This window comes from Dipodomys merriami, unplaced genomic scaffold (genome assembly GCF_024711535.1).
Source record: "Dipodomys merriami isolate MVZ:Mamm:240054 unplaced genomic scaffold, mDipMer1.0.p SCAF_637, whole genome shotgun sequence".
NCBI lineage: Eukaryota > Metazoa > Chordata > Mammalia > Rodentia > Heteromyidae > Dipodomys > Dipodomys merriami.
Window position 1 is genome coordinate 599,244 of NW_027206221.1, and position 13,418 is coordinate 612,661.

Sequence of the window (13,418 nt, forward strand, 5' to 3'; positions counted from 1 at the left end):
AATTTAAACAGTGATTCAGATGACAAAAAAAATTATGTGTTTTGAGTCAAGCTTTTAGGGTTTTTCAAGTATAGGATTATATCATCTGCAATTAGTAATAATTTAATTCCTTCCTTTCTTTTTAGTATTGCCTTTTATTTCTTTTTCTTACCTTATTACTCTGGCTAAGAATTCAAGCACTATATTGAACAAGAGTGGAGAGAGTTGACACTCTTATCTCATTCCCAATTTTAGAGGACAAGCTTCTAGTTTTCCATATATATATATATATATATGTGTGTGTGTGTGTGTGTGTGTGTGTGTGTGTGTGTGTGTGTGTGTGTGTGTGTGTGTGTATCCTTGATTTAACATATATATATATATATATATATATATCATATTTCTGTATCCTCACCCAGCTGATGCCCTTCTTATTGCAATAAAAAATATATTCTAGGCTGGGAAGGTGGCTCAGTGGTAGCATGCTTGCCTTGCATGCATGAGGCCCCAGGTTTGATTCCTCAGCACCACATAAACAGAAAAAGCCAGAAGTAGTGCTGTGGCTCAAGTGGTAAAGTGCTAGCCTTGAGCTGAAGAGCTGAGAGATAGCGCCCAGACCCAGAGTTCAAGCTCTATGACCAACAAAAGACAAAACAAAACAAATAACAACAACAACAAAAACATTCTTACAGTCCTCTTGCCTTCACATTAAAAAAAAACTTAGATTCTCTACATGAGAGAGAACATTCAATATTTGTCTTTCTGTTTGTCTAATTTCACTTAATGTAATAATTTCCAGTTAGTAATATATGTATATATTACTATTTACTCATAGGTTTGTCATGTATAGTCTTTATTATGATGAAACATGATCTTTCTATTCCTAGATTCCTTTGGACTTTTATCATGAAGGGATGTTGACTTTAGTCAAAAGCCTTTCTGTATCTATTCAGAGGATCATGAGGTTTTTGTCCTGGATTTTGATTTGAATATGTTGAACTATCCTTGAATTCCTTGCATGCCTGCAATAACACTAACTTGATCATGGTGTTTTATCTTTTTAATATATTATGAAATTTAGTTTGCAAGTATTTTATTGAGAAATTTTACATCTATGTTCATCAGAGAAATTGGTCTGTAGTTTTCTTTTTCTGTTGTACCTTTATCTGGTTTTGGAATCAAGCTAATACTGGCTTCATAAAATGAGTTTTATAGCTGAGTGCTGATGGCTTATGCCTGTAATCCTAGCTAGTCAAGAGGCTGAGTTCAAAGTCAGCCCAGGCATGGAAAACTGGAAGTGGTACTGTGGTAGAGTGCTAGCTTTGAGTAAAAAAACTCAAGGCTAGCACTCAAGCCCTAAAATCAAGCCTCACAACTGACAACAAAAAATGAGAAGAGGTTCATAGCATTCTTTCCTTTTACCTTTTATGGAATCCTTTTACCTTTTAAGAAGCCTTACTATTAGTTCTTTAAAACCATGCTAGAATTCAGCATGGAATCCATATAGTCTGATTTTCTGCATTGAGATTCTTTAATATTGTTTTAATCTCACTAGAGATATAGTTGTTTATATCTTCTTGATAGTAGTCCATATATGTTCAAATTTAACCTTCTCTCAATTTTCTAATTTATTAGAATATGTTTTCAAAATATTCCCTCTGGATTTCAGTGTCATTTCTTATAATTATCTCTCTTTTAAAAAATTAATTTGGGATTTGGGTCTTCTCTTTCTTTTGTGTAGTTTGGCCAAGGTTTTATCACCTTGTTTTATCTTTCCAAAGAACCTACTATTTGATTCATTGATCCTTTATATTCTTTTAGTGTTTATTTTACTAATTTCCATCCTTATCTTTATTATTTCTATTCATCACTATTTAGGAGTTTTGCTTGTTCTGGTTTTTTTTAAAAATCAGGTATATTATTAGGTCATTTGAAATGTTTCAACATTTTGTTTTATTTTGTTTTTGTGCTGACACTGGGGCTTGACCTCCGGACCTTATGTTCTCCCTTAGTTTTGTCATTCAAAGCCACACCTCCACTTCTAGCTTTTTGCTGGTTAACTGGAAATAAGGATCTCTTGGATATAACTACTTTGATTGGCTTTATTCAAGTCACAAGTCACAAGTCTTCAAATCTCTAGGATTATAGGTGTTAGCCACCAGTGCCTGGCCTCTGCATTTTTAATGTTGGCACTCACATCTCTAGCCTTCTCTCTTGAAACTGCCTTTTCTGTATCCCAAGGTTCTGGTAAGTTGTGTTTCCTTTAAATTTGGTTCTAGGATTTGTAAAGATATCCTCCCTGATCACTTAAAAGTATGTCATTCAATAGCCATGTATTCATGTATCTTCTCTTGCTACTGATTTCCAGTTTATTCTGTGTGAGCTAATGATGCACAAGATATTATTTCAATTTCTTAATATTTGTTAAAGTTTGCTTTTTGTCCTAAATATGATCTCTTTTGAAGAAATTTCCCTGGGTTACTTTTTGCTTTCTTGATTACTATTCTCTGGGGAAGTACATGTTAAACTAGTATCTACCTATTACCTAATATTAAGCAATCAGAAATGTACCGTGTTTAAAACCCATCATTCAAAGTCCATTTAATTTACTTGATTTATTTTTCTCACTTTTATTTATTTTGTGCACTTCCCAAAACATACTTCCCAAAATTCTTTTGGGAATTAAGATGCTTTCTTCTTGCTTTCTTTGCAGGTTTGCTACCACCAAGTGTCGGCTTGCTAGAGAAAATAGAATGCGTCATGAAGTCAACTATAGAGCTGAAAGTATCTCTGCCTGCCCATCTCTAAGTAAATTACCTTCAGATTGTTTGAGGGTTGTTTGTTTAGAACTAAATTATGATTCATAACAATAAGTTGAAGTTTTCACTCAGCTAAATAAGTTTGAATGTGAGAGTCTTAAAGTATGTGTTCTCCTTTAATGTTTTTTTCAGCTTTTTCTATCAAAATTAATTTAGTAAACCACTCACATCGGAGTTGAAGCTCCAAAAAATTGGGTCTCATACTTTTAAGTATACTACCCTTTTTAATTGGTTAAAATGCAACTTAAAATTTAAAACTAAGTTCCAAAATGTTAAAAATAATAATAATGAGTAGTTCTATGTATGTATATGTATTCGTGCCTGACTGACTTCCCAGTCCATCTGAGTGAATCAGTCTAATGCAGGTGCTAATAGATTTTAGACTCCCAGACATGTAGCTTTCCAGACCCTCTTTTCCTGAGTCCACTTACCTATCACACCTGAATAATTTTTAGTTTCTCTAGTAAATCCCTCACTTTTTTTTTCTTGGTTGTACAGGGGGTTTGAACTCAGGACCTTGCACTTGCTAGGCAGGTAATTCTGCCACTAAGCCATGCCTTGGGCTCTTAAAACTCTCGTGATTTTGTTACTTATTAGGCTCTGTTTGCCTAACTGAGCACAAACTAGTAAACAGGTATGACTAGAAAGAAATTCTTTGGCAGTACCTAAATCATATAAATCAAGACAAAATTTATTATTACTTTTTACTATCCAAATTATTCTAAGATTAAAATCAAACAAATTCTAAAGTAGAGACTCTGTATGATACAACTTGAGTAAGACCTAGAAAATAGGCAATTAGATGGTGAACCCTTATAATTCATTTTGTTAAAACAACATCGAAGCCCCTGCCTTTTTACTGTTATGTTTATGGACATCTTTCCCTAAAATAAAAGTCAGTGAGTATGTGGCAGATATAAATCAAATGAATGAATTAGCTAAGAATGAAAAGATTCAGCAGAAAGTGACATTGAAATTTTTCTCAATGGTTATTTGAATTTCTCAAGGTTACTTGAAATCACTTAGATGATTGTCAGCATTCCAAGACCAGTGCTTAACCACATCACTGTCCATCATTTTTTCCTGCTAAATCCATTCACTTTCTCTTTTATTTCCCACCACAGGCTCTACATCGGAATCAGCTAGTGCCATTAAGTCTTTTGAAGCAGGGGAGCAAGAGACTGAAGATGACTTGGAAGACTTTGATGAGACATGGGAAGAGGAAGTACAGAATCTTGTTGACTGGAGTGCTGCTCTAGATGCAGGTTCTTTAGATTGAGAATGGAACTCCAGGGTATAAAAAACGAACAGTTCTAACCACAGCCCAGCTTCTTGTAGCAACTTGGGTTCTTGTTTTAAGTTGGTCTTACCTTGATTTTAGAAAAATACACATCAGTACATATGTTGCTCTGCTTTTTGTTGTTGTTATTGTTGTTGTCATGGGGCTTGAACTCAGGGTCTGGGGGGCACTGTCCCTGTCCCTGAGCTTCTTTGTGCTCAAGGCTGGCACTCCACCACTTGAGTCACAGCTCCGCTTCTAGTGTTTGAGTGGCTAATTGGAGAGAAGAGTCTCGGGGGGGGGGGGGGGACTTTTCTGCTCAGGCTGGCTTCGAACAACGATTTTCAAATCTCAGCCTCCTGAGTAGCTAGGATTTACAGGCATGAGCTACTAGTACTGGGCTGCTCTGTGCAATTTTTTTGAAGTCTAAATCATTTGTTTGGAACTCAGCCCAGCTAGGGGTAGTTGCTGTTGCATCCCCACTGGTGGTATCATTATTATTATTATATACTCCCTCAGTCGAGTGGCAGCAGGAGAGTTGGGAGGGGGCTGTGTCAAAAGGGTGCTGGGCCAGAAGGGAGTTGAGGGTTGGGTCAAGAGGGGAGCAGGGGAGTTCAGAGCTCCTAACCAAGCACAGGGTTCTGTACATTTTTCTATCCCTGCCTGTCCTCATCTCTTCCATACTACACGGAGGAGAGGCTGCCATCCACTAAGGTTTCCTTGACCTTGACCAGCTCTGCCCTCGTATGCTTACAGCTTTATCACCTCCCTGCTCCCAATGAACCCTCAGACTCAGCCTGCCAACATCTCTTCGGCAGTATGACTCCGCCTTTGGCCCTGACGCTCTGCTTCTGTCCACGCTATATGTCACTCATATTTCCCCAGGTTCATTTATTAATATCCAACCGTCATTTGCCCTCTACTTCTTTAGTTTGCTTTGCTTTTGTACCCATGCTATTCATATTCCATGAACATCTGCTAGGATTAGCAATAAGTTCCATGTTGTCCCAACTCAACTAGACTATTGTCCATCTCACACTAGAATTATTGATTTCTATGCCCTCAGAGAGATTTAGACCTTTCTGCCCATAGATATACCCTAATAAATACCATACATACCTACAGACATGACTGTAGATCTAGAAATGGGTATCTCATTTCTAGACTAACAGATTTGAGCTTAGGAGAAAGAAAGAAAGAAAGAAAGAAAGAAAGAAAGAAAGAAAGAAAGAAAGAAAGAAAGAAAGAAAGAAAGAAAGAAAGAAAGAAAGAAAGAAAGAAAGAAAGAAAGAAAGAAAGAGAGAGAGAAAAGAAGGAAGGAAGGAGGGAGGGAGGGAGGGAAGGAAGGAAGGAAGAAGGAAGGAAGGGGCTGGGAAGGTGGTTCAGTGGTAGAGTGCTTGCCTTGCATGCATGAGGCCCTGGGTTCGATTCCTCAGCACCACATAAGCAGAAAAAGCTGGAAGGGGCACTGTGGCTCAAGTGGTAGAGTGCTAGTTTGACTTGAAGAACTGAAGGACAGTGCCCAGGCTCAGAGTTCAGGCCCCAGTACCGACAAAGAAAGAGAGAGAGAGAGAGAGAGAGAGAGAGAGAGAGAGAGAGAGAGAGAGAGAGAGAGAGAGAGAGAGAGAGAGAGAGAGAGAGAGAGAGAGAGAGAGAGAGAGAGAGAGAGAGAGAGAGAGAGAGAGAGAGAGAGAGAGAGAGGGAGGGAGGGAGGGAGGGGGGGAGGGAGGGAGGGAGGGGGGAGGGAGGGAGGGAGGGAGGAAGGAAAATACCCTACTAGTCTCTGGGTACTTCCCTGGCTAACTAAAGTTATCTTAAATCTGCCTTGGTGAGTTCCGACATCACTAAGTGCATCGTGAGTATTTTCTCCATGTGTGTGTTTAGGAAATAAGAGTATTGTAAGTTCAATACTATAGCTTGTGTATCCTCATAATGTATGAAGTTTTTGTAATACGTAGATGAGATTATATCTTGCTCTCATGACATCTCTCACCTTCCTAAAATTCTTCAGAGAGAAAAGAAGATTCTTCAAAGCAGCTGTGCCTAATAGATAATGTCCACACCGTGAAGTCCCTTCATGCTTCAGCCCTTACCCACACCTCCACCACAGCTCTGCATCTGTGTACCTTTGTCTTGTTGGGCTGCTGTAAAGAAAATGCCACAAACAGAAGAGCTTAGAGAAAATGGAGATGGACATTTGACAGATCTGGACATTTAGAAGTCCCAGCTCAAGATGAAGGCAGACTCAGTGTCTAATGAGATCTCACTTCTGGGTCCATAAAGAGCTATTTCTGGATAACCTTCCTGGCCCAGGGGCTGGGGGGGGGGGGTAAGGGAGGATTTTTTTCTTTTTAAGATTACAAAATCCATTTATGAGGACTCTATCCCACAACCTAATAACTTCCCAAAGACTTCATTTCCAAATACTATCAATTTGCAATGGAGATTTTAACGAACGTAAACCGCTGCATTGAGTTGGTGCTCTCCCACAAGTACCATGCGCTTCCCTGCCTTTGTTCAGTGTTTGTCTCCACTTAGAACACTTTTCCCCATCTGTATTTGGCCAAATCCTGTTCGCCTCCTAAACTCTACTGCATCAGCCCCCACAACATTTTCTCTATATAACCCCCATGCTAGGCAAAGTCTCACTATGTAACTCAGACTGGCCTTCAACTCTAGTCTTCCTGTCTCTGTCTTCTGGGTGCTGGGATTACTACCAGGTACCACCATTGCTGACTTTTCTTTTTTCTTCTTTCATTTTTGGTGCAGGTCCTGGGGCTTGAACTCAGGACGTAGGCATTATCCCTGAGCTTATTTTGCTTAAGGCTCACACTCTACCACTTGGGTCACACTGCTATTCCAGATTTTTCTGAGGTTTGTTAGAGATGAGTCTCAAGGATGTTACTTCCCCGGCTGGCTCTGAACCATAATCCTCAGATCTCAGCCTCTTAAACAGCTGGGATTATAGGTGTGCACCACAGATGCCTAGCTTTGCTTGTCCTTTGACCATCTATAAAGTCTATAGTGACGTCTTCTTTCTTTTCCTCATCAAGTAGGGGCTTAATAATTTCAACACTTTTCTAAAATTAAAAAAAATCTAACCTAGTTTTGGTTTTACTTATTTTCTTTATTGTTTCTATTTTCTTGCTTCCCATTTTATTTTTTATTCCTTCACTTATGGTTACTTTGAATTCAGCTTATCCTCCCCTTTGCCCCCATCCCCAGTGATTTGAAACCTTCTTCGTTTCTTTTTTTAAAAAAATATTTTATTGTAAAGTGCTGTAGAGAGGGGTTACAGTTACATGAGTAAGGCAATGAGTATTATTCTTGTTGAGCATTGTTGCTCCTTCCCTTGTTGTTTTCCCACTATCCCTTCCCTCCCCCACTTCTCTTACTCCTCCCTCCCACGCTGAAGTTGTAAAGTTCATTTCCAATATACTGTCTTGTGAGCATCATTGTTGCAATGGGTCATCCCATGTCCTTGTTTCAGTGGTTCTTTATTTCCCCTTCCCCTCCCCAAATTAGACAAATGTATGTACAAGATGCAGGGTACCAAAATCAAGTACAGTGACAACAGGGGATATGTGAGGAACATACAAAAGAAACAAAAAAATCACATAGTACATCTAAAACAACAGCAACAAAGAAAGACCTCGTGTCCATATCTTGGGGTTCCTTTCACTTAGCATCACCTTATATGGTCATATGTACATAGTTTTTTTTTACCTTTTCTGCTTGTCTGGTAAGATTATCCTGGATGTATACTAATTATTGCAAATGAGGGAAACCATGGGACCTATGTTTCTTTGGGTCTTGCTTACTTCACTTAATATAATTTTTTACAAGTCTTTCCATTTCCTAACAAATGGGGAAATGTCATTCTTTCTGATGGAAGCATAGAATTCCAGTGTGTGTGTGTGTGTGTGTGTGTGTGTGTGTGTGTGTGTGTGTGTGTCTGTGTGTGTCTGTGTGTGTCTGTGTGTGTCTGTGTGTGTCTGTGTGTCTGTGTGTCTGTGTCTGTGTGTATACATACCACATTTTCTTGATCCATTCATCTACTGAGGGGCATCTGGGTTGGTTCTATATCTTAGCTATGGTGAATAATGCTGCAATAAACATAGTTGTGCTGGTAGCTTTAGTATGGTCGTTTGTGATCATTTGGGAAAATGCCCAAAAGTGGGATTGCTGGGTCATAGGGGAGCTCTATATGGAGTCTTTTGAGGAACCTCCATACTGCTTTCCAGAGTGGCTGAACAAGTTTACACTCCCACCAACAATGCAGTAGGGTTCCCTTTTGGCTGCATCCCCTCCAGCATCTGTTGTTATTAGATTTCTTGATTATAGCCATTCTAACTGGGGTGAGGTGGTATCTCAATGTTGTTTTGATTTGCATTTCTTTTATGGCTAGAGAGGTTGAGTATTTCTTCATGTGTCTATTGGCCATCCATCTTTCCTCTTTAGAGAAGTTTCTCTTTAAGTATTTAGCCCACTTATTAATCAGGTGGTTGTTTCTTTGAGGATTTGTTTTTGGAGGATTTAATTTTTTGAGTTCTAAAATATGCTTAGAACTCAAAAAAATCAAATCCTTCTTCACTGCTAATACAGGTATTTCATACTATAGGTTCAGCAAGCAGGAAAAAATGTCCTCTGAATTTAGCATCTCACAATGGCTTAGGCAAGTACTTTGTATTTGAGCTACACCTCAATCCTCTTTTTGTCTCAGTTATTTTTCAAACAGAGTCTCACACTTTTTTCCCAGAGCTGGCCTACCTATTCTTGCATGTAGCTGAGATTATGCTGTGCAGCACCTTGTTTGGATTGTTTGCTGAGATGGAGGTCTTATTAACTTTTTTTCCTGGACTGTCCTTAAGCTGTGATCCTCCAGATCTCTGTCTCTCTACCCCTGATTAGAAAAATTCAAAAATTTCTTCTTAGAGAAGCACAAGTGACAAAGTCTATGATAATATTCTGAAATCAGAACACATCCCACTGGGAGTGTATTAATCCCCCTGTAAGCACTGCTCTGGCAGCTTCCCAACTGATTTTCATATATTATATTTCCATTCAATTAAAAAAACTTCTAACTTCCTTTTGATTCTTCTTTGATCAGTTTGTTTTTTATGCAATTTCCAAATATCTGGATATATTCCAGAGATCTTTCTGCTTTTGTTTTCTAAGCAATTCCATGTGGAAAGAGAACATCTGCCTGATGTATCAGAGAACATTTTCATTCTTATCTTACGGTTATCTATTTTCTATATTTAGATGCAAACAAAAATATATTCTAAGTATATATGTGAAGGCTAAAATAGAAATGTTTGTTTTCAACTCCAATTAGGATATTTCTTCTCTGTAACTGGAGGGTAGCGGCATGGGAAGTTAAAGAGAAAAGCAGGTGTGTCTCCAGAATTCCTGGATCTGTTGCATGATTGCAGCTGGGTGGCCCTGGACAAGTTATTAAACCCATATTCTTCCATACTGGTGCCTGCAAGTTAAGGCCAGACAATAATGGCCCCTTCGTTGCTATTGTTGAGAAAACCAAATAAATACATCAATGCATTAATATTTATGAAGTGCTAAGCATAGTCTGTGACTTATAGTAAGTACTCTGTTCTTACTTACCTGGTTATGTACTTACATAGTCCATACTGAAACAGAAACACATTTCAGGGTGAGAGATAGCTTAGTACAGTGCTTTCCTAGTATCCACAGAGCCGTTGGTTTGTTTCCCCAGCACTGAAAGAAAACAAAACCAAAAAAGACACATTTTACCTCCAATAATTGTGACTTGAACTCAGTATAAAAGAACTTCATCATCAGGAGGCCTATATAGAAGCCCATTAATGTATACTTGTTGTTGTTCTTGTTGTTGTCTGTTTTTGTGCTGATGCTAGGGTTTGAAATCAAGGCCTGGGGTCATTGTAGCTTAGTTTTTTTCTGTTCAAAGCTGGTGCTCTACCATTTGAGCCATAGCTCTACTACTGGCTCTTTGGTGGCTAACTGAAGATTACAGTCTTATGGACTTCCCTAGTGGAGCTGCCTTCAAACCTCAATCCTTAAATCTCAACCTCTTGAGTAGCTAGGATTACAGGTTTGAGCCACTGTGGCTTAGCTAATGTTTAGTTTGGGTCTGTTTGTTTGTTTGGTTGGTTTGGTTTGGTTGTTTATATAAAGCTCAGGCTCCTGATAAGGTAGGATTACAGGTATGAGCTTATAACTTAGTGTGATTTTCAAACTCCCTAGATGACTCCAGATTCTCACTTGGGAAGGTCACTGAGATTTATTTCCCATGTGCTCATCACTGGTGATGAGGGATACAGCTGGCAACAGCAGTGTTACCAGGTAGAAAAACCTTTGTGGGACTGATTGCATGGCTTTCTTTGGACAAGAGTCCATTTTAAAGTTGAAATTTGTGTAAGCCAGAAGCTCCAGACTGTGACTGAAACAGAGTGAGAAAAGAGGCAAGAAAATGCACTTTGAAACATTTCCTAAGATGTTTTCATTTGTCATGATAGTCTTAGGACTCACACAGGTTAAGTATTCGCCCTAATTGTGTAGGGTAACCTTTCCCTCCAGGTGGCGCCAGTTCGCTATTTTATGTGCTCAAGTCCTAAGGAGCACTGTTGTTTCAAGAACCTGGGCACCAGGATTCTGCTCTTTCCTGAGGGTAGTTTTGCTTTTCCTCCTCAGGAAGATGTTTAGTCCATACTGGGAAAGGTTTCCTGGAAGGAAAATGATCCCGAGCTTATAAATAAAAACCAAAGACCCAAACTGGAGAAGTCAGTGGTTCCCCCGACCCCCCACTAGCCCAGGCAGGACCACACAGAAACAACCCTCCTAGCTCATAGACAAGAGAGGCTGGTGTTCGCTTAATAACTTCCAGACCACAGTTCCTCCACCAAAGGCTGCTGGGCCTCCTACCTGAGGAGAGAGGAAGTTCTCTAGGGGTGATGGGGTCTGACCCCCACTTACCTTCACCCCCCACTTCTCACTTAAAGGCCATGGATAGCCCCTAAGCAGCAAAGGCCCATGTGAAGTGAGTCGAGGGTCAGGTGAGAGTGTGAATATCCTACTGCCTGGCTGATAACGGAGAGTAGACTTCCGTTTTTCTTTTCGTTTCTCTTTCTCTTTGAGACCCAGGATTACATTTAAGTGGCTGTCTCCAGAGAGTGAGATCTCAAACATTATCTAAATATTCAGTGACACTATTTAGCCACCCTTGCAGGGGCTTCGGAACTAATCTGACTCCCAGATGCAGAAGCAAAGGATCTGAGGTTTTCATCAGCAAAGATGAGAGCAGCTGGCACTCATTTGCTCCTCAATATCCCTTGGTAGATCTGCAGGCGAGTGAGACAAACTGCCCTTGCACTATCTGCCCCACCCACACCGGCCCTGCTGGCTCTGCCTTGCAGCTGTGACATCCAGACCCTCTGCCTGCCCTGCATCTCACTCCTTGAGTTCTAGAGATCAGACCAGAATCCAAACAAGTGAGCCTCTGATGACCCAGAATACTTTGATTTACAAACTGAATTCTTTTTCAACTAATAAAATTACAGCCTCCAGTCCGATTACCTGAGGATTCTTGTTTTTGTTTTTTAATGTCTGGATAATTCGTTTATGGATCAATTTTTTTCCCCCTTGTTGGTCATGGGGCTGGAGCTCAGGGCCTGGGACTCTGTCTCTGAGCTTTTACACCCGAGGCTAACTCTCTACCACTTTGAGCCACAGCTCCACTTCCAGTTTTCTGGTGGTTTATAGGAGATAAGAGTTTCATGGACTTTACTGCCCCAGCTGGCTTTGAACCGTGACCCTCGGATCTCAGCTTCCTGAAATAGGTACAAACCACCGCACCCAGCTCATGGAAGTAATTCTTCATTGACAGAAGTGCTTTCAGGGGAGAAATCCACACTGCTAGGTGAGTTCACAAGTTGCTAACCATTTTGAAAGGAAACTGCCTAAAGTATTGTTCTAGTTCAGTGTTTGACAGCTATATTAGAATATGTCTAAAATAAATCCCAGTATCATAAGTGAAGATTGCTAATAAGATGTTATTAATTTAGCCAGGCACCATTGGCTCACACATGTAATCCTAAGCTACTCAGGAGAGTATGATTCTGAGAATCAAGGTTCAAAGTCAGCTTGGGCAGTTAAATCTGAGAGAGTCATATCTCCACTTAACCAGCAAAAAGCCAGAAATGGAGGTGTGGCTCAAGTGGTAGATGGCCAGCCTTCCACAGAAAAGTTAAGGGACTGTGGCAAGGTCCTGAGTTCAAGTCACAATAGCAGCATACACTCACTTTCACTCTCTCTCTCTCTCTCTCAAACACACATACAAGAGATTATTACTTTAATGTTCACAAATATTTAAATAATTTGGAACCCTCATACTGTGTGACTGCTAAGACTTCCTCTTACATTAAGCTACAAATAGGAAAAGATCTAATTGAAAATTAAAGCAATCAAAGCTCTGAACTGTAACCCCTTTGTATAGTATTTTTACAATAAAAACAAAACAAAATCAAAGCACATTTTCCTCACTAAATAAGGAACCCCAAACTAGTTGTTCAACCATGATGTCAAAGACATTTTAGCTGGGTGTGATAGTGCCCACCTGTAATCCCAGCTGCTGAGGAGGCAAAGGAGGATTTTGTTCCAGGTCGACTCAAAATTAATGAGGAACTATCTCAAATACAAAATACAAATGAAAGGGTGAGGGCTGGAGCTCAGGGTAGGGTGCCTGCCTAGCATGGGCCTGAGTTTGATCCAAATACTGGGGGGAAAAAGAGGGGCAACTTGTTTCCCTCTCCTATCTTTTTTTTAGTGTTGTTTTTTGTTTTTGTTTTGTTTTGTTTTACCTCCCTGCCTTTAATCTATGCCTGTGAAAGCTCCAGACTTCATCTCTGTGATTAAGATGGAAAGAAGAGGAGAGGGAAGGGAAAGAGAGCAGGGCTGCTATCTACCTCTGCTCCAAAACAAAGGCCTACCTTAAAGTAGCATCTTTAATACTAAAAACCCAAATTGCTAGCAAATCTTAATGATACAGTCAATTCATTATTCATTCAGTGCCGAGTCAATGGCTAGTGTGCAACATCCTTTGACTTGTTAAAATCCACTAATAATGGATAAGGACAGGATATATGATTTGATGTAATTTTATTTATTCTTACAGTTCGCTACTTGCAAAAATGTCCAAGCACTTTGAAGAGGAGAGGAGACAGGGAACCCTAGATTTTGACATCTTGGTTAGAAGACCTAAAGCAGAGTTTTAATGTTTTCTGTGAAACTAAGAAATATAAAAATGGGGGCTGGAAATGTGGCTTAGTGGTAGAGTGCTTTCCCAG

General features: G+C 39.7%; 1 protein-coding gene across 4 annotated transcripts in view; it reads left to right on the plus strand.

The window, feature by feature from the left end:
- Nucleotides 1-4,345, plus strand: part of Ube2u (ubiquitin conjugating enzyme E2 U) — a 60,271-nt gene extending 55,926 nt beyond the window's left edge. For 2 of the 4 annotated variants that reach the window (XR_011368284.1, XM_070004649.1), the window contains 2 exons: nt 2,693-2,787; nt 3,923-4,012. Coding sequence is in view for 2 of the 4 variants with exons in the window: in XM_070004649.1 (XP_069860750.1) it covers nt 2,693-2,787 (95 nt within the window). In the remaining 2 variants the exon portion in view is untranslated. Of the gene's footprint in view, nt 1-2,692; nt 2,788-3,922 lie in introns of those variants that run through there. The other 2 variants (XM_070004648.1, XM_070004651.1) reach the window with 2 other exon arrangements.
- The last annotated feature ends 9,073 nt before the right edge of the window (nt 4,346-13,418 follow it).